This window comes from Notolabrus celidotus, chromosome 7 (assembly GCF_009762535.1).
Source record: "Notolabrus celidotus isolate fNotCel1 chromosome 7, fNotCel1.pri, whole genome shotgun sequence".
In the NCBI taxonomy this organism is placed as follows: Eukaryota; Metazoa; Chordata; class Actinopteri; order Labriformes; family Labridae; genus Notolabrus; species Notolabrus celidotus.
In genome coordinates, this window is record NC_048278.1 from 8,253,104 (window position 1) to 8,277,011 (window position 23,908).

General features: G+C 41.8%; 1 protein-coding gene and 1 non-coding gene across 4 annotated transcripts in view; both read left to right on the plus strand.

Moving 5' to 3' along the window:
• Positions 1-20,330, plus strand: part of htt (huntingtin) — a 37,914-nt gene extending 17,584 nt beyond the window's left edge. For 2 of the 3 annotated variants that reach the window (XM_034687252.1, XM_034687251.1), the window contains 39 exons: positions 62-172; positions 379-456; positions 1,473-1,696; positions 2,047-2,125; positions 2,314-2,475; positions 2,571-2,626; positions 2,734-2,882; positions 3,321-3,457; positions 3,543-3,659; positions 4,006-4,128; positions 4,361-4,620; positions 4,768-4,910; positions 5,010-5,238; positions 6,421-6,562; positions 6,658-6,837; positions 7,223-7,399; positions 8,416-8,492; positions 8,814-8,949; positions 9,523-9,645; positions 9,758-9,965; positions 10,326-10,471; positions 10,775-10,952; positions 11,065-11,166; positions 11,273-11,457; positions 11,534-11,660; positions 11,795-11,898; positions 12,139-12,293; positions 12,821-12,960; positions 13,049-13,134; positions 13,241-13,371; positions 13,477-13,609; positions 13,754-13,909; positions 14,050-14,240; positions 15,438-15,552; positions 15,764-15,977; positions 17,779-17,998; positions 18,206-18,368; positions 18,727-18,887; positions 19,851-20,330. In XM_034687252.1, coding sequence (XP_034543143.1) covers positions 62-172; positions 379-456; positions 1,473-1,696; positions 2,047-2,125; positions 2,314-2,475; positions 2,571-2,626; positions 2,734-2,882; positions 3,321-3,457; positions 3,543-3,659; positions 4,006-4,128; positions 4,361-4,620; positions 4,768-4,910; positions 5,010-5,238; positions 6,421-6,562; positions 6,658-6,837; positions 7,223-7,399; positions 8,416-8,492; positions 8,814-8,949; positions 9,523-9,645; positions 9,758-9,965; positions 10,326-10,471; positions 10,775-10,952; positions 11,065-11,166; positions 11,273-11,457; positions 11,534-11,660; positions 11,795-11,898; positions 12,139-12,293; positions 12,821-12,960; positions 13,049-13,134; positions 13,241-13,371; positions 13,477-13,609; positions 13,754-13,909; positions 14,050-14,240; positions 15,438-15,552; positions 15,764-15,977; positions 17,779-17,998; positions 18,206-18,368; positions 18,727-18,887; positions 19,851-20,064 — 5,832 coding nt within the window. In that variant the 3' untranslated portion in view covers positions 20,065-20,330. The remainder of the gene's footprint in view (positions 1-61; positions 173-378; positions 457-1,472; positions 1,697-2,046; positions 2,126-2,313; positions 2,476-2,570; positions 2,627-2,733; positions 2,883-3,320; positions 3,458-3,542; positions 3,660-4,005; positions 4,129-4,360; positions 4,621-4,767; positions 4,911-5,009; positions 5,239-6,420; positions 6,563-6,657; positions 6,838-7,222; positions 7,400-8,415; positions 8,493-8,813; positions 8,950-9,522; positions 9,646-9,757; positions 9,966-10,325; positions 10,472-10,774; positions 10,953-11,064; positions 11,167-11,272; positions 11,458-11,533; positions 11,661-11,794; positions 11,899-12,138; positions 12,294-12,820; positions 12,961-13,048; positions 13,135-13,240; positions 13,372-13,476; positions 13,610-13,753; positions 13,910-14,049; positions 14,241-15,437; positions 15,553-15,763; positions 15,978-17,778; positions 17,999-18,205; positions 18,369-18,726; positions 18,888-19,850) is intronic. The other variant, XM_034687253.1, reaches the window with a different exon arrangement.
• Positions 524-653, plus strand: LOC117816710. Its single transcript, XR_004632005.1, has one exon.
• Positions 20,331-23,908: the final 3,578 nt, after the last annotated feature.

The window sequence follows — 23,908 nt, forward strand, 5'->3', positions numbered from 1 at the left end:
AGATTAAGAACCCTGAATATTGTTGGTAAGTTACAGTAAATTGACTGTTCTTATCTTTTAGGTAACCCTGGACCTCCACAGCAGTCAGGAGAAGTTTGGAGGTTTTCTGCGATCCACTCTAGATGTTCTGTCTCAGCTCCTAGAGCTGGCCACACTACATGACATCAGCAAGGTAAGCATGACATGGCTGCATCTGAAATGAGATGCTGATTAAGAGTTTATAGGGCCTGGCTGGAAACAGGAGATCCTGAATTATTGGACCGTAATGAAGCAGCTTAATGAGTTTCATACAAGAAGACAATGTATAACTGTAATCATCTGAAAATGGACGATACAAAAAAGACATTGTTTAATTCTCTAACCTTTCTTTTTCTTCAGTGTGTTGAGGAAATACTGGGCTACCTCAAGTCCTGTTTCTCCAGAGAACCGACCATGTCCACTGTTTGTGTACAGCAGGTCAGTGTTGTGTGTTTGCAGCTAATCCAGGTTCACTTGATTATTTTGTGTGATGTATTTGTTTTGTGTGGCAGTCTTTAAGGTTCCAGCACTGAGCAGTGTGTTGCAACTCATGTGACTCCACACAGATTGAGACTGGTTCCTGCCGACAGGGACTGCAAAGGCATCGGTTATCCTGTGCGATGGCTCCATACATCTTTTTACGCAAACGCAGCAATGCACTAGCTAGATGGTATCTCATCTAATGGCAAGAAAGTTATAAAGTATTCTTCTGAGACTAACAGAAGCATAAAGACTTATGGTTACAGTGCCAATAATAGTGGTGAAGTATGTTTACTATTTACAGGAACAGCAAATTTATGCGAATAGACCAATATTCATATTTATGTCAGTTAAAGTCAACAGGTCTAATATTCACATTTACAATAATGATGATAATAGAGAGGTAGGAATGAAAGTATCAGTTATAGTAGTTGGAGCATTATACGTTAACTGTGATGATAATGGTGAGACTGATATTAATAGTTGTAGCAGCTGGAGTCTGGCAGGTCTACAGCAGCAGGCCATCTACAGCATCGATCCAGAGGAACCTACGAGACAAGGGAGCTCAGCGACTCTTAGAAAGATCTATAATTAGTAACTTTAATGGGACATGAAGATTTAAAATTGGTGACAAGCAGAAAGGCAGGAGCTCAATGTGCCAATTGCCCTGGCAGTCTAAGCCTATAGCCTATAGCAGCATAACTAAGAGCTGGTCCAAGCTTTAGCCAGCCCTGCTCTAAGCTTCATTAAAAAAGAAAGTTTAAAGCCCACTCTTTGGAATCATCTACAAATCAGGGTCGGGCAAGCAGACACCTTCTCTATTTCAAAGGACAGGGGCCTGTTAACTGAAGAATCCACCTCCCATGCTACTTTAGAGACGTTAAGAATAACAAACTCTTATGTATACATTTATTAAAGTTTTACTCGCATGCTAATTTTCTCAGTGTAATAACCGATGACCTCTCTTTCTGTAGCTGTTGAAGACTCTTTTTGGCACTAACCTGGCCTCCCAGTATGAGGGGGTCCTGAGTGGACCGAGCCGATCCCAGGGAAAAGCTCTCCGCCTTGGTTCATCCAGCCTGCGACCAGGCCTTTATCACTACTGCTTCATGGCACCGTACACTCACTTCACTCAGGCTCTCGCTGATGCAAGTCTGCGCAACATGGTGCAGGCTGAACAGGAGCAGGACACTTCTGGGTGAGTTGTAGCGAAGCACAAGTTACAGACAGGAGCTTCAATAAGCGCCACAGTCTGCAGACATATTAGAGAAACAGGTTTGACTGACCCATATGAAAATGAACTTGTAAGCCTGTCCATTCTTTTATTGATGCATTTCTCACTGTCAAATTTCAAAGTTTGATTGAAGACTAAGTCTGCCTTTCCTGAACTAACTGTTTTTATATTTGGATATCAACTCTTGTCTCACCCCTCTATCTCACTTACGGAATTGAGTCACATGCTTATGCTTTTCTACCTTTCCATAAATGCATAGTGAGCACACAATGGGAAGAAAACCTAACTGACTCTGCCTTCTTTTCTGCTTTTAGGTGGTTTGATGTCATGCAGAAAGCTTCAAACCAGCTTAAGTCCAACATTGCAAATGCAACACGCCAGAAAGGAGACAAGGTAAACTTTACAAAAACGTCTTCTTTACAAGTTAAATGAATATCATAGACCAGTGTTGCCTCTTGATGGGCTGTGAAAAGAAGTCTTTTACAATAATAAATTATCCTGTTTTTTAAATTCAGCTTTACAATTTCATTAATGTTGTTGCTTAAAAGATTGTGACATGTATGTTGATCATGTTTTCCCAGAATGCCATCCACAACCACATTCGTCTTTTTGAGCCACTGGTTATTAAAGCTTTGAAGCAGTACACCACAAGCACTTCTGTGACCCTGCAGAGACAAGTACTGGACCTGCTTGCCCAACTTGTGCAGCTAAGAGTCAACTACTGCCTGCTGGACTCGGATCAGGTCAGAAAGAAAGAAGAGACACTCATTGCTTTTGGCTACACTTATCTCCCACTGTTAGAATTGTGCTCACTTAGGAAATGTGTTCTGTTTTTCAGGTGTTCATAGGGTTTGTCCTGAAGCAGTTTGAGTACATTGAAGTTGGCCAGTTCAGGTATTGTGTTTTTGTTTTCTACTCCAGTAGAATATTAATGTCTTGTCTATATTCAAATTTCCTTCCTTCCGTCAACTGAATACTCTCCTCTTATGTACTTCTTGCAGAGATTCAGAGGCCATCATTCCCAACATCTTTTTCTTCCTGGTGCTGCTGTCTTATGAGCGCTACCATTCGAAGCAGATAATCAGCATCCCCAAGATCATCCAGCTGTGTGATGGCATCATGGCAAGTGGCAGAAAAGCAATCACACATGGTGAGAGGAACACAATCAATGCTGACGCCATGCACATAGACGTCTCCTAGTTGCAGGTTTGCCGCATCAATCTGTTCTTCTTGATAAGTCAATCGACTGAAGTCCAGCAACCTGTAGAAAACCACAGGATGTCATTGAACCTGATGTCCCAAGGCAGGTCCTTGATAAAGGAGGAAATAGTCGTTATTACTTAAAGAGGAAGTCGTGAGGTGCACAAAAGCAGTTGCTTGGGCTAAGCAGGGACAGTGGTTAATGTTGGAGGGTGTAAAAAAGAGGAAGCTCAGCTTGAGGGACCTGTGGTGTATGGAGGATGACTGCCCCAAAGTCATTTTGTTTTTATGCTAGTCCAGCTTTCATGTTTGCTAATTGTTATTATTTATGAGGGCTAATGCTAAAACTCAACATTTGTTAACAGTTTACTTCCCCCTTCCTCCCCAGCTATCCCAGCCCTGCAGCCAATAGTACACGACCTGTTTGTTCTGAGGGGCTCAAACAAAGCAGATGCCGGCAAAGAGCTGGACACACAGAAAGAAGTGGTGGTCTCCATGCTCCTCAGACTTGTGCAACACCATCAAGTACGGTCACAGGTGTAAACTGACACAGCATGCAAGCTCTGCTCTTCTTTTCTCTGTCTGACGTTTGCTTTGCCATGTGTTGTAGGTGTTGGAGATGTTTATCCTTGTGCTGCAGCAGTGTCACAAAGAGAATGAGGACAAGTGGAAGAGATTATCAAGGCAGATTTCTGATGTGATACTTCCTATGATTGCTAAACAGCAGGTAAGAAAAAGCCAGGAGGACCATATGATGCCTTAGTCAACATTATTAGCCAACATTCAAACTTTGATTTATTGTAACAGAATCATCCCTTTACCAATATTTTAACTGAAAGCTCATGTGGGGAGTTTCAAATAGTCATGAATGACATTAATGTTGATGCGTCTATGTGACCTACAGAGCCTCTAGCTTGCTTGGTATCAAGCTTTCTGATATTACTCACTCATTGTTAAAAAGTAATTCTGTCTGACAATAGACTTAGGCTAAAAAAACTGCTGTGTCAAACTGGGATGTGAATGAATGTCACATAACAGACCTAAAACCCTTATTTAAATGTGTTGTTCCCCAGATGCACCTGGACTCTCCTGAAGCGCTGGGAGTATTAAATACTCTGTTTGAGACTGTGGCTCCCTCCTCTCTGAGACCTGTGGACATGCTGCTCAAGAGTATGTTCACCACTCCAGCCAGCATGGTGAGACATCTCATGTTGCATTACAAGTTGCTTGAACACTTTTTGATACATCTTCATATATCGGTGCATCTCTGAAAATATTTAACTTTTCTAGTTTTCCATCATTTATATTAGGAGGTGGAATTTTGATATAAAATGTTTTGATTGTGTGTCAAATTTTTTGCGATGCACCTATAAAGCAGAAATGTTAAGTGATTACAAAATATAGATGTTTTCCTCATCCTCTCCTCAGGCATCAGTAACTACAGTCCAACTCTGGGTGTCCGGTATCCTGGCGGTGCTCCGAGTACTCGTCTCCCAGTCCACTGAGGACATAGTCCTGTCCAGGATCCATGAACTTTCCCTGTCGCCGCATCTCCTCTCCTGCCACACAATCTGTCGCCTCCGTCAGCAGAACCCATCCCCAAATGACCAACTTACTACTGACGCACTCGGTAGCCGGGAGTCGAATGGTGAATCACAAAAAGCCCTACCTGAGGAAACCTTTGCCAGGTCAGTGGGTCTTTGTGATCCATAGCTTAAGAAATCTAGTCCAGGGGTTGGGTGACATAACTTCAGTTCCTGCTGTTGTGCAACCAATCTTCTCCCTCCAGTTGTCCTTTTCCTAAATATCTTTATACCTCCATATCCTCCCTCCAGGTTCCTACTCCAGCTAGTCGGTGTGTTGCTGGATGACATTTCCTCCAGACAGGTTAAAGTGGACATTACAGAACAGCAACACACCTTCTACTGCCAGCAGCTGGGGACACTGCTTATGTGTCTCATACATGTCTTCAAAAGTGGTGAGCTTATAAGTATCATTTTTGTCACTTGAAAAATACTTGAGTCAACTTTTCAGAATGGTGTGACAATCCCTCTTACTTCTTTTCTTTCTGTGACAGGAATGTTTCGCAGGATCACAGCTGCAGCTAGTCGTCTCCTGAAGGGCGAGGGTGGAGGTGGACAGAACGGCACTGAGGCGAGCCTTTTTTACCCTTTGGAAGGTCTCAACAGTATGGTGCAGTGCTTGATCACCACCCACCCCTCCCTGGTGCTGCTGTGGTGCCAAGTCCTCCTCATTATCAACTACACTAACTATTCGTGGTGGGCAGAAGTGCACCAGACACCAAGGTAACATTAGATGTCAACTTATTTGCGTAGACCTAATTAATCAAACCATAATGTGATACGGGAATAGTCCTGAAATGCATCAAAATAAAAGGAAATCCATTAGTAATTGAGTTTCTACCATCACAAAAAAAAATATTGTTATACACCAGACCAATGTTATACCAGACTAATGGCCCTGTCACACCTTGACGATTTCAGCGTTTCCCCGACGTATCAAAATGCCTCTGAAACGCTGACATACTCTGTATACCCCCAAAATTGGAAAAAACATCCATAATTCAAAGCATATTCATAACTTATGCCCAACTATAGTCCATATGTGCAAAGCATGCAGCAGTGTAATAACGCAGATGAAGTGTATAAAAAGGTTGCCGCTCGTTAATGACGATGTATACATTTTGAAATAAGATGCAGTTGCATTGGTGATTAAAAAAACTTGTGTGTTTATTAAAAACTCTGCAGTCTCTCTTTGTAAGAACATGATGAGCTATGCAGAGGCTCAGAGGAGTGAAACCAGCAGGAACACAGCCTCTGCTCTTTACAAGAAGTTACACTTATTGACTACGCTTACAAGAAGTTACACTTATTGACTACGCTTTCAAAAACGTAACATTTTGAACTTCATTGAATTCAATAACAGCAGCTTTATGGTTGAACACCACCAGACTCCAACATGCTGGCTTCAGCCTCTGTTTCAGAGGCTCTGCTGTTTGACACTGAGTGAGGGCTCCAAGGCTTCTCACACTCAAACACACGCAGACACACGGCTCTACGTGTGTGAACGTGTGTCAACAATCATATAACTTACCTACAACTTATGGCAGGCATATGCAGGACGTATGATCCATATGCTGCATATGTGCTTCAGCGTGCTCTTGACTTATACAAAACATACCTGTAACTTGTGCAACGTACGCCAGCGTACTCACCAATTTTTTTTTATGCGCGTCATACACTGGCTAAATCATCAAGGTGTAACAGGGCCATAAGTCTTTGGGGGAATTCTTGGACTAAGTAGAAATGAGTAAATTTTTGTGTTTTCTTAGATTTAAATAATCTGGTTTGATTATGAGGTCAGTGCATTGCAAAGCAAATTGTTCAAATTCAAATCCCTCTGTCATAAGACACAAAGCTGTGCTGAGGTTTTCAATCTACATTATCTCCATTCTTCCCATGTATTAGGAGACAAAGCCTGTCATGTACAAAGCTTCTGAGCCCTCACTCCTCAGGGGAAGGAGAAGAGGACAAGCCAGAGACACGGTTGGCCATGGTCAACAGAGAAATTGTACGCAGGGGAGCCCTCATCCTCTTCTGCGACTACGTGGTGAGGCCCACAAAATGACAGGGATACAAAGTATTTAAAACACTATTGACTAGCTTAAATAAAGAAATTCATCTGTATTGTTTTTGCGTCTATAGTGTCAGAACCTCCATGACTCAGAACATCTGACCTGGCTGATCGTCAACCACGTGCGAGACCTCATCAACCTCTCCCAGGAGCCCCCAGTGCAGGATTTCATCAGTGCTGTGCACCGCAACTCAGCTGCCAGTGGTCTTTTCATCCAGGCAATCCAGTCCCGCTGTGACAACCTCTCAACAGTGAGATTACAACCTTTTTCTAGTTTTTAAAATCAATTATGTTTGAAGGCTTCAGTTTAGTTCAGAGGTTGAATTGCACACCCCATGAACAGAGGATGTAGTCCTCAAAGCGGGCTTCCCTAGTTGGATTCCAAGCTGCAGCCCTTTATTGCATGTCATTCCCTTCTCTCTCCTAGTTTCCTACTCTATCCACTGTTCTAAGCTGTCATTAAAGCCCACACAAAACAAAGAACCAGAAGATGTGAACTGAAAACATTTGACTGTTTATTTTTGTCTTTACTTTCGTTATTTCATCTATTTGGTCACCTAGTGTGTATTTTTCCCTGTTTCTTTTCAACCCTCCTTTCTCCCTGCCTCACTAACTGAATCTTCCTTTCCTTTGCAGCCGACCATGTTAAAAAAGACTCTGCAGTGTTTGGAAGGCATCCACCTGAGTCAGTCTGGCTCCCTGTTGATGTTGTATGTGGACAAGCTGCTCAGCACTCCCTTCAGAGTTCTGGCTCGCATGGTGGATACACTGGCATGTCGCAGGGTGGAGATGCTGCTGGCTGAGACCCTACAGGTACAGCTCGGTTTATGGATGAACATTTTCTTGTCACACCTGGAGGCTTAATGCCAAAAATGTATGATTTACAAGCATGCAGGTGGGTGAGCCACCCAGATTAATGATGCATTAAACAACACGTACACATGTACCATAAACTTAGGTGAGTGAGCTGCATCCAATGCACTGAGGCAACCAATATACCAGTATGAAATGCAGAGAGGTATTCTATGTATTACGGTATTTTAGCCAGAAGATGGTGCTCGAAGAAGCAAGGGACAGCTTCAATACCCAAAGCATGCTGGAAACATAGCAAGGTGAACCAAACTAGCAAAGTCGTGATACTCTTGAGTTTGGGAAGGCTGTACTAAGGCATTCTCTGAATTTCTTTCTTCATAAAAGGTTGAACCTAAAGATTGGTACCTAAAACTTAGAAAGGGGTTTGCCCGCTCCTCTGGAACATCTGCTTTTTTATCTGTTAAATCCTTATCTAAGCTCTAGCGCTTTGGGGAGTGACCACAAATGTAAGACCGGGGATACAAGTGGCCAAGATAAGATTCCTTTGTAGGGTGGCTAAGCTCAGCCTTAGAAACAGGGTTGGGAGCATCCTATTAGGATTCCTCTAGAGCACTACCTATAGGGAATCAAACTGAGAGGAGACTTGGGCTGTCCTCCAGAATTCACCGTAAGGATCATAGAGCTCAAACGCCTCTGGACCAAGCACGGGGAGAGCTGTAAAACCTTGTCTATGGAGGTTACAGTAGACTATATTAGTAACGTTCCAGGATTCTGACCATGTAGAAACACCATTGGACATGAAGTCTGAATAGCCATACATGCAAAATAACCTGTATTTAAAACAAACCAGTTATATGGGTAAACTCTGGATGTGACCCAACTTTGGATCTGTAGAAAGGGAGGCTGGATAGATGAATGAGTGGAAAGTGTTTTGATTTAAATAAATGTTGTACTTTTATTTAGTGCACATGTGATTTATCTCAAATTGATCTGTGTATTGTTCTTTCATCTTTTAGAACAGTATAGCTCAGCTGCCTGTGGAGGAACTGGACCGGATCCAGGAATACCTCCAGACCAGTGGCCTGGCTCAGAGGTAGTCCTCTTTTTTTGTAGGTTTGAGAAATAATTTGTCTAAAATGACAAATTATTTTCTCAAATTAGTTTGCATGTTATTTAACATTTTTCATATGATCTTATACTAAAACCCAAACTCCAGAAAAGTTAGGATGTTGTGTAAAATGTAAATTGTGGACATTTAAAAAAAAAAAGTATATATATTTTTTTATTTAATTGAAAATAGTAAATACAAAAAAACAGCAACATATTAATTTAGAAAATAAGCAATTCAATGTTTTGGACTTTTAACTTGTTAATGTTATGCACCTAACCCTAACCCTCATTATTCTTGTCACAGGCATCAGAGGTTCTACTCCCTGCTGGACAGGTTCAGAGCCACTGTGACAGACACCAGAAGCCCAACTCCTCCTGTAACATCCCACCCATTGGATGGGGATCCACCACCGGCCCCTGAACTGGTTAATGCAGATAAGGTAAGGTATTCAGGAATGAGGATATAAGTCTGTGTTAAAATGTTTAACTGTTTCTTTATCTTTCACTTCAAACTGTGTATATTGAAAAAGTTCTCCATTTTTAAAAAAAGAAGAAAAAAGTTCACAATTTTATCACATTGCATGTCTGGAAAGGAGAAGGGAGAAGAACAAATCGTATTGCACCTTACTAACCTTACAAATGAATAATAGAAAGTTATTTCAATTACATGAAGACTAGTGTTACAGTAACCAAAAAAAGGAGACGAAAGCAAATTCAGATTATTTTGACACTTCCAACAAATCTGCAGAAGTTTGTTAATGGGGTAGTACTCTGCTGTTTGCCTCGAACATCACAATGAGTGTTTTTAATTAACTAAATCTGTAAGTTTCATGAATCCTGCTTCATTAACAGTCTGTCAGTGAGTTCTCTGAAATCCATGCAATGAAAATGTTTCCCTGTTCTGTTATATAGATAACAGTTTCAAGTTTGTTGCTAATAAACGTGTTGCCCCATTCCCAATCATGCATACTGAAGAAATCAGTGTTTCAAAGCAGTTTATGTTTTGTTTCTAGGAGTGGTACATAGCTCTTGTGAAGTCTCAGTGCTGTCTGCGTGGAGATGTTTCCCTGTTGGAGACAACAGAGCTCCTCACCAAGCTTCCTCCAGCTGACCTGTTAAACATCATGAACTGCAAGGTGAGACTGATTTGCAGGGCCGATATATTTTACCTCAATGATCATATTTCTTGAACATTCCTAACAGGAAATACTGAAATTCAGGAAAATGAACCTGCCCTCTTTCCCCCAGGAGTTCAACCTCAGTCTGCTATGTCCGTGCCTGAGTATGGGGTTGCAGCGGTTAGCCCGGGGTCAGGGGTCACTCTTGTACGAGACCGCCTTGCAGTCAACCTTGGAGCGTCTTGCAGCAGTCACTGGATCACTTCCTGTCCCACACCAGTCCTTCCTGCCACCTTCCCAGCCACAGCCATACTGGGAGCAGCTGGCTCATATATATGGTGAGAGTTGAAGATTAGAGATTACTGAAGAGATTTAATCTGACAGTGAATATAAGGAACTTTGATTTGCGTCCTTAAATTGAAGGTTGTTTAAAATGCGTTGTTTCAGGTTTTTCTGTTCGACCAGGAATCTTAAGAAATGGTTGCTGAGTTATTTCAGCTTTCAGCATTTTAACTAAGTTGTCTAAGATAAATCCAATTTCAGTGGAGCATCAATTCAGTTCAATAATAAAAAGCACAAATTGACATTATACAGTCAAGTAGTAAGGGGGGAAATGTTGGAGAAGTATCCCTCTACAGCTATGGTTCAGTGTTTGTTGTCATGTTAATGTTTGTCATGTGTGACTGCTTGTTTTTCAGATGAGCCAGGTTTCTACCCGAGGGTTTTGTCACTCTGCAGAGCTCTGTCCCAGTACCTGCTGAGTGTAAACCAACTGCCATCTTCACTACACATCCCCTCTGAAAAGGAGCACCTCATCACCACTTTCACCTGCACTGCCACCGAGGTACAAAAAAACTGATCACAAAGCATCCATTCGATTCTCATAGACTTCAGGAATTGAATAATCTAAAGAAACTTTCACTTGCTTGTGATGGATAAGACTGAAAAGACAATCAATCAATCTCTATTTGTATAACGCCAAAACACAGCAAACATTATCTCAAGACTCTTTTACAAACACAGCAAGTCTAGACCACTCTATGTTAAATTATTAACAAAGACCCAACATCAAGACAGGATACGTTACAGTCCTGGACCTGGGCACTACAACACTGCCTCCCAATACCATGTTTATCTTCTTGCACAGGTGGTCGTATGGCATCTCCTCCGGAACCGGCTGCCTCTGAGTGTTGACCTTCAGTGGGCTTTGTCCTGCCTTTGCCTGGCCCTGCAGCAGCCCTGCGTCTGGAACAAGCTTTCCACCCCTGAATACAGCACATACACCTGCTCCCTCATCTACAGCCTACACCTTATTATTGTTGCAGGTGGGTATACAAACCAGCCTGCCTGTCACAAGCCACGGACGTTCTTAACTATTGAGTCTTGCTGTGCCATTTATTGATACTGTTGGCCAACCTTTTTGTTTTGGCTTCCCAGTGGCCGTGAGTCCTGGAGACCAGCTTCTGCATCCAGAGAAGAAGAAGACAAAGGCAGAAAGAGACGCTGAAGAAGACCAAGTGGACTCAGCACGTGCCAATCGTGAGAACTTATTTAGAGATCTAGTACAACAGCTTGAAGGCTTTATACCATTATTACCCCATTGCTATGGGGGTATATGATGGCAAATTCTCCTTGTGTGTTGCAGACATGTTAGAGTGGAAAGCATGTGAAATCATGGCGGAGCTGGTTGAAGGTCTGCAGAGTGTCCTTGCTCTGGGTCACCATAGAAACAGTGAATTTCCTGCTTTCCTTACACCAACCTTGCGCAACATTATCATCAGTCTGTCCCGACTCCCCCTGGTCAACAGCTACACCAGAGTACCTCCACTGGTCAGTGTAACAAAGACAGCATGCCTTGTGTTAATTCACATGAAGATTTTGGTTTATTAATGTTATGTGTGCACAGGTCTGGAAACTGGGCTGGTCCCCACAGCCAGGAGGTGAGTTTGGCACAACGCTGCCTGAGATCCCTGTGGACTTCCTGCAGGAGAAGGATGTCTTCAGAGAGTTCCTCTACCGCATCAACACATTGGGTACTAAAACACACGTCGTCATAAAAATCATAGAAGTCTGGAATGGTTCTGCATGTAGTTGTTTCTGGATGTCAGTTTTTGGGATGATAGTGAAGGCCACATACTGAGGTGGTTTTGCTTCTATATATACACAGGCTGGAGCAGCAGGACTCAGTTTGAAGAGACCTGGGCCACTCTGCTTGGGGTGCTGGTCACCCAACCCATCACTATGGACCAGGAGGAGGAGACGCAGCAAGAGGTATGTACACACTGCACCATTATTTCACATCTTCAAACATGCAAATTCTACGTGTTTACTTAAAATCAAGGAACTCTTCACTCCTACATTCCTGCAAAGGCACTTAGACTCAAAAGCCATATGTGTAAAGTAATCTCACACTCGGATTGCAACTAATTTTGGAAAAGTATTCCGTAGCCGTCTGTTCCCCTCTATATCTCCCAATTATGACTCAGTGTTTGGTTGATCTTTTGTTTGTAGGAGGACTTGGAGCGTACCCAGTTGAATGTGTTAGCAGTGCAGGCAATCACCAGCCTGGTGCTGAGTGCCATGACCCTGCCTACTGCTGGCAACCCTGCAGTCAGCTGCCTGGAACAGCAGCCCCGCAACAAGAGCCTCAAAGCCCTGGAGACACGGTAGCTTTGCTGCTATTTGAATTTACACTTAAAGCTGGGGCTGGTAGTCAAATTAAGATACACCTTTTGTTTTACTGGTTAAAATGATCTTTATGTCCTGATGGCAATCAATACATAATGTGTTCTTAAAAAAGAGCGAAAAAAAGCTGCTATCTACAGCCGGAGTAAACCTGGGAAAACACCAACCAATCCCTGCCATCAGGAGCCAAATTATGAAACCAATCAAATCCCGTCCTGCCGTTCTACCTGCCTCCTGCGCGTTCATTTCATGTTTGTTTGTGTTTTTAACTTTCACTATGAGAATGTTTTTTGGTGTTTCTGCTGAGTGAGACATGAGTTTACGTAGTGCAAAACACAAACAATGTGCTTAGACCGGGGGGGGGAGCGGTTAGACGGAGTCCAGAGTAAATGCTACATTCAAATTCCTGCTATTTTTCCATGACTACCAACCCTAGCTTTAAGAAGTGCCAAAAATAAGAATGTAACAAAATCTAGATTTTTGTGTGTGTTTGAATATTTGCACCAAGGTTTGGAAGAAAACTTGCAGTCATCAGGGGTGAAGTGGAGAGAGAGATTCAAGCCCTCGTTTCAAAGAGAGACAATGTCCATACACACCACCCATACCACGCCTGGGACCCTGTACCATCGCTGTCATCGGCCTCAGCTGGTAACTCCAATTACAAACTTGATGTGTCTCTACCCACACTGCAACTCTTACACCTTTCACTCTGACATGTTGTTTAATATTGTTTCAGCGGGCACGTTGATCAGTCATGAGAAGCTGCTGCTTCAGATTAACACAGAGAGGGAAATGGGCAACATGGACTACAAACTAGGACAGGTAAGAGAAGCATAAAAACATATGGACATACATCCTCGAGTAGTAGATAACACGACATTTAGCAAATGATTGCCAGTGTAGTTCAACAGACTTTGTTTCTTCTCAGGTCTCCATCCACTCCGTGTGGCTAGGTAACAACATCACCCCACTGAGAGAGGAAGAATGGGGTGAAGATGAAGAAGATGAAACAGACACTCCTGCACCCTCCTCCCCACCTGTTTCTCCCATCAACTCCAGGTCAGAGAAATGAAAGCAGACATGTGCACTCATGCTACTTTAATATTAACACATAATGTAGCAGGAGAGCACAGTGTACCTACCGTTCTCTGTCTGTGCTTTCAGGAAGCATCGTGCAGGTGTGGACATTCATTCATGTTCCCAGTTTCTCCTGGAGCTGTATAGCCAGTGGCTGATCCCTGGCTCTCCAAGTAACAGGAGAACCCCAACCATACTCATCAGTGAAGTGGTCCGATCGGTGAGCTACAATACACACCACTCTATTTGATCCTTGCCTTCAAATAGAAACTACTTTTAAATTGACTCTTCAGGAATAAGACAGTGTAGCGCTCTCTTCACCCTCTTCACCGTCCTCCTCTCCCCCTTTTTTTTCCCCCTGTAGCTGCTGGCAGTGTCAGACCTATTCACAGAGAGGAACCAGTTTGACATGATGTTCTCCACCCTGATGGAACTGCAGAAGCTCCATCCTCCAGAAGATGAGATCCTTAATCAATACCTGGTGCCTGCCATCTGTAAGGCTGCTGCTGTACTGGGCATGGTGAGTATGACTGCGTGTGGGGCGAGGGCGTTTTTGATAGTGGAATCATTTGTATAATTTACTTAGGTGTAGTAGTGTACCATTAAAGAGAATATGAGACTTGTGTATGAAAACTCTGAAAAATGTGTTTTTTTTTACAGGACAAAGCAATAGCTGAGCCTGTTTGCCGCCTGTTGGAAACCACCCTGCGTAGCACCCACCTGCCCAGCCGTTTGGGGGCTCTGCATGGAGTGTTGTATGTGTTGGAATGTGATCTGCTGGATGACACGGCCAAACAGCTTATTCCAACTGTCTCAGATTATCTGCTGTCCAACCTCAGGGCTATTGCTCAGTGAGTATCACTCTCATCCTTGATCTCATATGACACAGACTCACTCTTCATCTAATGGGCTGCAAAAAGAGCAATTATTGATTAATCATTTAAAAAAAAAAACGGTTTTCCATGTCAAAAACAATGCCAAATGCGTTTTTCCCCCTCAATCAAACTTTCCTTCACGACACAATTTATATAACTGACGGTATTAAATAGCTACAGATCATATTGAGGCATACAAAATGTTAAACACGCTGAATATCAACATGTGGAGCAGGCTTATAAATAGTCTCCGCGGATGTATGGTAATATAAAGTGAAGACTCGGGCTAAAACAAGGGAACAGAACAGAAACATATTTTAGACTCTCAGTGTCCAGTTTTCTGTCTACTCGTTCTTATTGAGAAAAATAAGCATATGTACGTGGTCAGCTGTCAGCCTGTCACGCAATATTAAATCGAAACAAAAAAATGTGTTCGAGTAAGTTCTTAACAATCAATTAATCGATACTTGATTAATTGTTGACATCCCCAGAACAAAGCCTTGGTGCACAACAAATCAGAGGCTTGTTTTTTGTTTGCCATTGTACATGCTCTCACAACCCTTCTTCTAATATGGGGCAGATAGCCTTTGAGAAGAATCAAGATGGCTGCCATTGTTGTAGAACATTCAGAATCCTCAATGGTGTCACTTTTTTACAAGCTGGATGGTTGATCATTTCAAAATGATATGGTTAGTGGTGGCTACTGAATGATGTTATAAATATGTATGAAAGGTTTATGTTGAACTAGAAAAAATAGAGGAACAGACGTAACATTGGTTTACTCCAATTGAAAATCATTTACCCTGGGACATCAAAAACTGTTTGACAGGAGCCTGCCAACACAAAACCCACTAGCCAGCACAGTATCCACCTACATGCCCCCCAGTACAGGTCCTCAAACTCAAACAGTTTTCACCTTATGTTGAGCTGTTCAGATAATAAAAGAAGAGCACTGTCTAATAAGGACTGAGGGGGACGAGAGGGGGAGGGGAAAGTGGGCGTGCACACACACTCATGAAAGTTGATAGAACATGAAAGGTGTCCTGAAACAAGCTTAAACTACAATGCTTCTTTTAACTGCTTCATGCAGCCCTTCATATTTCCAACCAATGATAACCCTCCAGTTATATTTGTATTTCTTCCTCTTCCTTATTTTCCTCTTTGTATTTGCAGCTGTGTAAACCTCCATAACCAGCAGCATGTGTTGGTGATGTGCGCCGTGGCCTTCTACATGATGGAGAACTACCCTCTGGATGTTGGAGCTGAGTTTATGGCTGGAGTTGTACAGGTTTGTTACACTTTGTAATGGTTTGATACATTGAACATAATATATTTAAGTTATATTTTAGTTATATTTGTATTATATATTATGATATATGATAAAAATTTGAGTATATGTTGTCAGTTTACTGTATCCACGATGATTCATCCTTTCTTTTCCCTCTTAGTTAAAATGTAACTAATGTCCATCCGTCTTTATTTCACTCCCGGTCTTTCAGATGTGCGGTGTGATGGTGTCCGCCAGTGAGGACTCCACTCCCTCTGTCATCTATCACTGTGTGCTTCGTGGTCTGGAGCGTCTTCTGCTGTCAGAGCAGCTGTCACGTGTGGACGGAGAAGCGCTGGTCAAACTAAGTGTGGATCGGGTCAACATGCCATCCCCACACAGAGCCATGGCCGCTCTGGGCCTCATGCTCACCTGCATGTACACTGGTAAGGGAGAAGCTTCAGGGCTAATGCATAGTAACCTGCCCTCCTGTTAAATTAACGTCTCACTTTTTTAAGCTCACTATTGTAATTGGATGGCTGGCTACATTAACCACATCAGCGCACATTAATCCTTACTATCCTAATGTATTACTCTTTGTTACAGAAGCTGCAGCAACATAAGTTAGGTCAAAATAATTAAAAATAAAAATAATAGTGTTTGTGCAGGGAACCAAACTCCAACTGCTTGATGCACCTGACTGTGACTTTTGCTCTGACATCTTTCCAGACGTTGTTGCATGTGTAAAGGCACTGTGTAAATGTGCTTGTGCATGTATCATTTAGTGATAGAAGGTTAAAGGGATATTTCTGTTTTGTTGAAGTGGGGTTATATGAGTTTTATATCACTAGTAATTGTAGGGGCCACAACCGATGCTGCTCAGCTCAGCCCCTGTAATGAGAAACTGCAGGGAGAAATGGAACGCAAGCTAGGCTACCGTTTCTGCAGACGGTGTCATTTACATACCTGCACCACCAAGTAATTCGGGCTCTCTCCTGCTCTCCAGTTTTGCTCAGAAGTTTCTCCTTTTTTTCCTCTGGTGCATTGAATCACTTTTTCCTCTGTAAACTCCGGCTCATAAAGTTGTCCACGTGTGTCCACAGTAAATGGCATGACATCGGTGTGGTCAGAATCACTCAATATTAAGTTTAGTTGTAGATTTGTCACTTTGAAGCTGCAGACCTGAACAGCTGAGCAATGCACTGCAGGCGGAAGAGCGTGTCTGTTTTGCATCCGCAAATAGTGCAAAAAACGAACAGGCTTTCTGGCGGCAAAGTAAAGTGCTGAAAAAAATCCAAGTGGAGCGTACACCTAAACAGAAGTGAGTGCTTGGGTCGGAATCTTTCAAAATTCGCTAAATCACGTGGCAGAAATGACACTGTCTGCAGAAACCGTGGCCTAGCTTGCGTTCCATTCCTCCCTGCAGTTTCTCACTACAGGGGCCGAGCTGAGCAGCATCCGTTGTGGCCCTTACAATTACTAGTGATTTAAAACTCATACAACCCGCTTCAAAAACACTGAAATATCCCTTAATGATAAGAAGACTTTCATATGAATCCCTCCTTTACTTAAACAATGATTATAAGGACAATGCACAATGTCTTGCTAAGTGTTGCTACTCTTTCAGTGTACAAGGAGTACTACTATTACATCTAACACATCAGCTCTCTTTACTAACTTCCAGTAACATCCACATGTATGAACTCTGAACCTTTCATGATGACTAACACTGATACTGATGAACTTTGATTGAATCTCTCTTTAGAGCATAAGAAGCAGAGAACCTGCTTGCCTCCTGCATGTGATACATGTTGTATTGTACCTATGATACATATACCCTACCTCCAACCCCTACGTCGGCCTTTACTAACTCTTCGAACTTCTGCCATGTTGTTCTCCATTTGGTGACTGGCTAGATAACAACCCTTGCCAAGAGCCTAGCCCCCAAATTCTTCTAGCAAACCTGCTCTCAGTAAACCAACCTATAACCCTCCGCATACCTCTCCTTCTACTGCAATGCAAAACAAGCTGAAGCTCCTTCAGGGGAGAGGATAATCCTGTATGAAATGTGGCATTAGATAAATCTCTGTAACACTTCAAGCAGCAGTCTCTCGTACACCTTAAGGATGTGAAATTGACCGAAGGTAGCTTCTGATCTGAATCTTGTAATATCAATGTCCCTTCTACCCACTCTAACCTCTCCCCCACCGGTTCACCCCGTGCCTATCCCCCCTCTCGTCCCCTCAGCGGTGCTTGCGTCGGGTTCAGACGTGACAGGGGTTAGAGGTCAGGTTGACTCTGGCTCTGCCGTAGCAGAGGCGCTGGGCGTCACGACGGGTCATGTTGGTTTCTCCTCAGGCAAGGAGAAAGCCAGCCCCGCCAGTCGCCCTGCCCACTCTGACCCTCAGGCCCCTGACAGCGAGTCCATCATTGTTGCCATGGAGAGGGTCTCGGTGCTCTTTGACAGGTACACAAACACTCAAACAGCCTCCGCTATACAAGAACAGCATTTTTTAAAAGACAAAGACAAGCTACACAGGGGTAAAAAACACACATTTAAACTGGCATTTCTTCTCATCTTTAAGTTCTGTGGGTCCAAATAATCCAATGATAATCCAGTGATAGCCGCTGATGTTCAATTTGACAAAGTTCTTATTGTTTTTCATGTTCGTAGGATCAGGAAAGGTTTACCAAGCGAGGCTCGAGTCGTGGCAAGGATCTTGCCCCAGTTCCTGGACGACTTCTTCCCACCACAGGATGTCATGAACAAGGTCATCGGAGAGTTCTTGTCCAATCAGCAGCCCTACCCACAGTTTATGGCTACTGTTGTCTACAAGGTGAGAAGCAGGACCAGACTGTGCTGATGAAAAAAGGAAAACGCTGAACCATTGATGATGCAATTTCTGCCAAAAAACAGGATTAATAACATTCTTTAAATCGGCTGATGAGGCAAACCTGGTTTTAAATATATTAGGCTTTCAAACAATTCTTTTTTTGATGTCGATCAACCGCATGACTGTTCATAGTTAACTCGCAATTCATTGTAAATTAACCACTTGTTTTTATGATCTCTTTAAATATACCAAAGAGGGGTATTTTTCACGTTTTGCTCATGTTGAAGGTCCAAATGTAATCCAAATTTTGTAACCTTTGACTTCCTTTCTAATCTCTCCCCTTCTACTGCTCCACATCCAGGTGTTCCAGACACTCCATGCCACAGGCCAGTCTTCTATGGTGCGAGACTGGGTGCTGCTGTCTTTGTCCAACTTTACTCAGAGGACACCAGTGGCTATGGCCATGTGGAGCCTCTCCTGTTTCTTTGTCTCTGCTTCCACCTCCCAATGGATCTCAGCTCTGTATCCTTACCTTACAAATTTCAAATAGGTAGAACATTAATTTGGGTGTTGAATGTATACTATATAGTGTGTCTTAGGGATGTAAACAATTAATCGAGTATTGATAAATTCATTGGTCAATTTTCCGTCACATGGCACAAACATCATGTGGTCTCATATTACACTCAGCTATCAGGGAGGTGTTTTAAGTTTAAAGCATGTTTCGATGTGAATCAGCTGTTAAAGGTGTTGCACACAGTGGAGACGCTCAGCCTGTGGCTGTGTACCAGGTCTCCAAGAGCGCTTGTTAAAGAGGATCAATACACAACTGTTGCCAACAACGACATGGACACAAAGGTTGACAACTTTGAACAATACATTTCCCCACCTTTGGATACAAAGCCAACAGATTGGTGGGAATTGCTAGTGCGCTATGTTTGCAGACCAGCAACATCAGAGCTGTCTGGCCTTTTCTGCTGCTGCTGCTGATTATGACCCGGTTGCGTTCCCGGCTGACACCTGACCACGTACACATGGTTATTTTTCGCAATAAGAACGAGTAGACAGAAAACTGGACACTGAGTCTGAAGTGTGTGTCTGTTCAGTTCTCTTGTTGCAGAAAAACCACAATTAGTAGTCTGAGCCTTTACCTTTTATATGACGATATACGCAGAGATTATTGTTATGAGCCTGCTCGTTGATATTCAGCCTGTTAAACATGTTGTACCCGTATTCAATACAGTCAGATATATTCATTTTGGTGTTGTTGAAAATATAATTTAGGGGAAAAACAACGTATTTGACATAACAAAACTCAATGTTTTTTATGATTTATCGATAATTGATCAATAATATTTCCAAAGATCGATCACGGAGAATACCTCAAATTTACATCCCTAGTGTGTCTGGATTTAGCTACATTGTATCTGCACAGTTTACCAAATTGTGAAGTATTCTGTCCTTAACCCCTCTGCTCTTAACCAGCCTGCCACACGTGATCAGCAGAATGGGCTCTAGTGAGGTGGTAGATGTCAACCTGTTCTGCCTGGTGGCCATGGATTTCTACCGGCACCAGATTGATGAAGAGCTGGACCGCAGGGCTTTCCAGTCCGTCTTTGAGACTGTGGCCTCACCAGGCAGTCCTTATTACCAGCTGCTGGGGTGCCTGCAGTCGATTCGCCAGGACACAACACTCTGAGGAAAGCAGAAGGAGATGAACCTGAAGGCACAGAGACAGTGAAAATGAAGTATATCGTGAAAAATTGATAAGTAATATATTTGATTTGGCAAAATGAAGTTTCCATGTACAGCTCCCCTGAGTTGTGATGGAAGGGGGGGTTTATTAGAAAAATGCACTGTAGCCTCATCCCTTCCCTCCTATACACTGATATGAATGAGTTAGCTACTGAATTTAGAACAAGGAATTCATCGGAGTGAGCATAAAGCAAACCCGGGGGGGGGGGGGTGGGGGGGGGGGGGGGGTGGTATCTGAATAAATGTCAGTTTCAGGTTATTAATGAAAACACGGTCATAAGAAGGAGACTGGCTACAAATCTTTTAAACACTGGTTCTGCCTACAACCACATCCCCCAATGACTATTCCTCATGACAGCACCTTGAACTCTTCCCCCCTCTCAGCACCTTGGAATTAAAAAAAACAAACATTGCTAACACAAACACACACATCTAATCGGATTTGTTTATTTTCCTGTAAGGACTTGCTTGAGTATTGTGATGTCAGTGAAGTAAAACAGAAAAAATCTAATATGAAAATGAAAAGTATTTACTATAAAGCTTAAAGTTTATAAAGTTTCAATGCATCTATTTTTCAGTGCATTATGTTAGAGTGTGCAAGGTCTCGTAGGGACACTGACAACAGGCTGGCACGACACCAGTGTCACACATGTTTGCTTAATGTTTGGGGGTCATTCTGACACATCAGTTAAATAATTAATATTTTATGTGTAAGAATGATCAATCATAGCCATAGTACTTTTTTCTTCTTCGGGGAGAAACTCACTTGTTTGCACCCATTTTAACAAGTTGCTACAATTTGTGTCTGTGCAGTGGCCTGATGCTAATGTTGTTTTGACTGGACAAAGACCTAGACGGGTACTTAAAAATAAGTATAACATCTCTATTTTTTGTTAAATAATATATAGATGTAACTGTGTGAGGACCCATATTACTATTATTGAAGAAGGTTGACACTGTCAAGCAAAAAAATACCAAAATAGCAGTAATGTCGTCCATAGTTTTTTATCCAGTAGCAGGGGGGGAAGCACTTCCTTTAATTGTTTTATGACATTGCTCATCTGCCAAGTCTTTTTTTAAAATTGTATTCAAGTCTTGTAAGCTCCCCAGTGCACCTAAATGATTCCTCCGGTCCATTTCTTGTGCTTTTTTTTTTTTTAATTCTCAGGATGTACAATGTGATTTATTGTTGTTCAAATATGACTGGAAGTAATTTGCAGTCATGTTTGATGGGAGTTAGCTTCGTATCATGTAAAAAGTAATTGTAAAGTTATGAAAGCCATGGTGCATGATAAAATAAGAACTGTGTAAAGATGGAAGATCTTAAACTAGTAAGATAATGTGATGTCTTGTTCTCTGTCTTAACACACAAAAACACATGATGATGATGATGATGATGATGATGAAAGGAAAAAGTCAGTGAGAAGCAGACCACAGAATGCAGACATAGACAAGCTTGTAGTATTTTATTAGAGACTTGACATTGAGTTGCCTGGGATTGGCCGGGCGTCGTTACCCTGTACATACACTTGCCTTAGATAAAGACTGAATATATGTATAACATGTACACACAAACGCTTGAGAGCATGCTCAGTATCACCGCTAATTTCTTGCATAGACTTTAATATTGTGTTTCTGTGGGTATGGTTGCCACGACCCTTGTACCATTGACCGTTGAAGAGATGCAACACAATCCAAAGGGAGCCTTGTAACCTTAGCTAAAGCTTTGACAAATCAACTGATGAGGAAGTGTAGCATGATGGTGAGACGTCAAAGGCGGGACATTTTTGATTTTGTTGAGCTTTAAATATTATTTTGTCTCTGTTAGAGATTATTAAATATTTGATTATTCATTGTCTGTGCAACATTTTTAAATACACCTAGCACTTAAAAACTTTGAGGTTTGTCTTATTTTGATTTAAAATGCTGTCTTGATCTGCAATGAGTACCACAGTTCATTCAAGTAAATTATCATGAGGGGGTTTGAAATCTAAACTGGCTTCTTTTTAACATGTTTAAATGTTTTAGCACAATGAAAAAACTGAGTCCTCTGCAGCTTTAGTTAAAATTCTGATAAGAGTCTCCTTAAGTAGATTCAATAATTTACAATGAGAACTGCTCTTCTCATCAAGTCTTCAAATATGAGTGTATGGCAAATTATTCAAGCGTCAGAAAATGCTACCAGCATTTTGTCATCAGGGTATTCTTTAAAAACAACATAAAAAGTCAGTTCTTTCATCCTGTCTTTCAATAAATCAAGAAAGGCAAGGACTAACAGGGACCCCTGCAGGGGTAATGCGATTACCTCAAAATCTTTTGTGCTTTTGGAGAGGGGCGTTTAGGTCATGTTCATCTGATTTAACACGCTTTCCTTTGAGACTTTATTTCTGTTCAGGAAAATAATGAAGACAATTCTTCCAAACCAAGAAACCCCAGAAAAACTTTAACTGTGGTTACTTTAGACAACAAACCAGACTTCATGAGGTGTCCCCCTGAGTGAGAGCAGACACTCAACAACACTCTGACTGCACAGAGAACTAAGATATCCCTCAGAGGTGGATCATGATTGTTGTATTGGTAGTTTTGCCCTTTTCTTTGTGGCCTGTGGATTTCATTTTGTTGTTCATCAGACAATTAATGGAACGATCTTGTAACTAACGTCCTTCTAATGTTCTAATATGATAACTCTAAATAACACAAAGATCATCTGATAAAGGTACCTTCATCATCAGCTGACTAGCGTTCCAGCTATCCAGAGCCGGCCCTAAACGACTTGGTGCCCTCGGCAAGATTTCAACTGATGCCCCTTTTATTGTAACCAACTCCACCAACAATCTCATCACATATACACTTAAAGAAAACTGACGTACAGCTTTATGCTTCACATGTTTTCTTTATTTAAAAATAAAAATCACCTCTAAAAGAACATTAATAAAATGGTAACAACATTGATATTTAGCAGGAAAAAAATAGTTCAAATAGTAACAGCTTCCAAAGTGTTAAGAAAAAACAAAACAGAACAAAAACAGTAAATCATGAACCAAAAGTGAATCACAAGCTTTTAAATGTATATTGGTTTCCGTCGCAATTTAACCCAAATTATAGAATAAAACAATATTATTTTTCCTATTGGCTTCAAATTTTCTTCCTCACTCATTTAAGGTGCAAGCGGTGCCCACTATGGACAGCCAGCACCTCTAGCATTTGCCTATACTGCCTATGCCACAGGCCGGCCCTGCAGCTATCCGTACTGCTGTCACAGTCAGCAGCAGCAGCAGTGCGGTAGCATTGAAGGGAGCTTGTTTCTTTCTTTCTTTTTTAAAGGTTTTGTACATAATTATAGTTCTCTTATATTTTCATTCCACAGAATATGAAGGAAAATATCTCAAATAAAGAATAACAAGTCTTTTACATGGACTAACTGACTATCTAATCCACTTACTCACTCACTAACTGAAATAATTAATAATTCATTAAATAATTAATTAATATCAACAAAATGTTGGCCTAATAAATAAAAGTATCCCCACATTTAGTACTTCTCTCTTTAGTTTGAGAGTGCATAGCTTCATTTTCTTTAATCCTGAGTCCTTTACCTCTGAGACCTTTAATCTTAAAACACATTAGAGAGGGAGCAGCAGATGCTGAGATGCCATCACAGTAATCGCTACACAAGACAGAGACATACACAAATTGTTCGCCGGATTTGTCATGTAGGCTGAAACAGGGTTTTAAAAAGGGCAGCTTCAGAACTAGTATGAAGAACATGGATCATGTTGAGAAGTTAT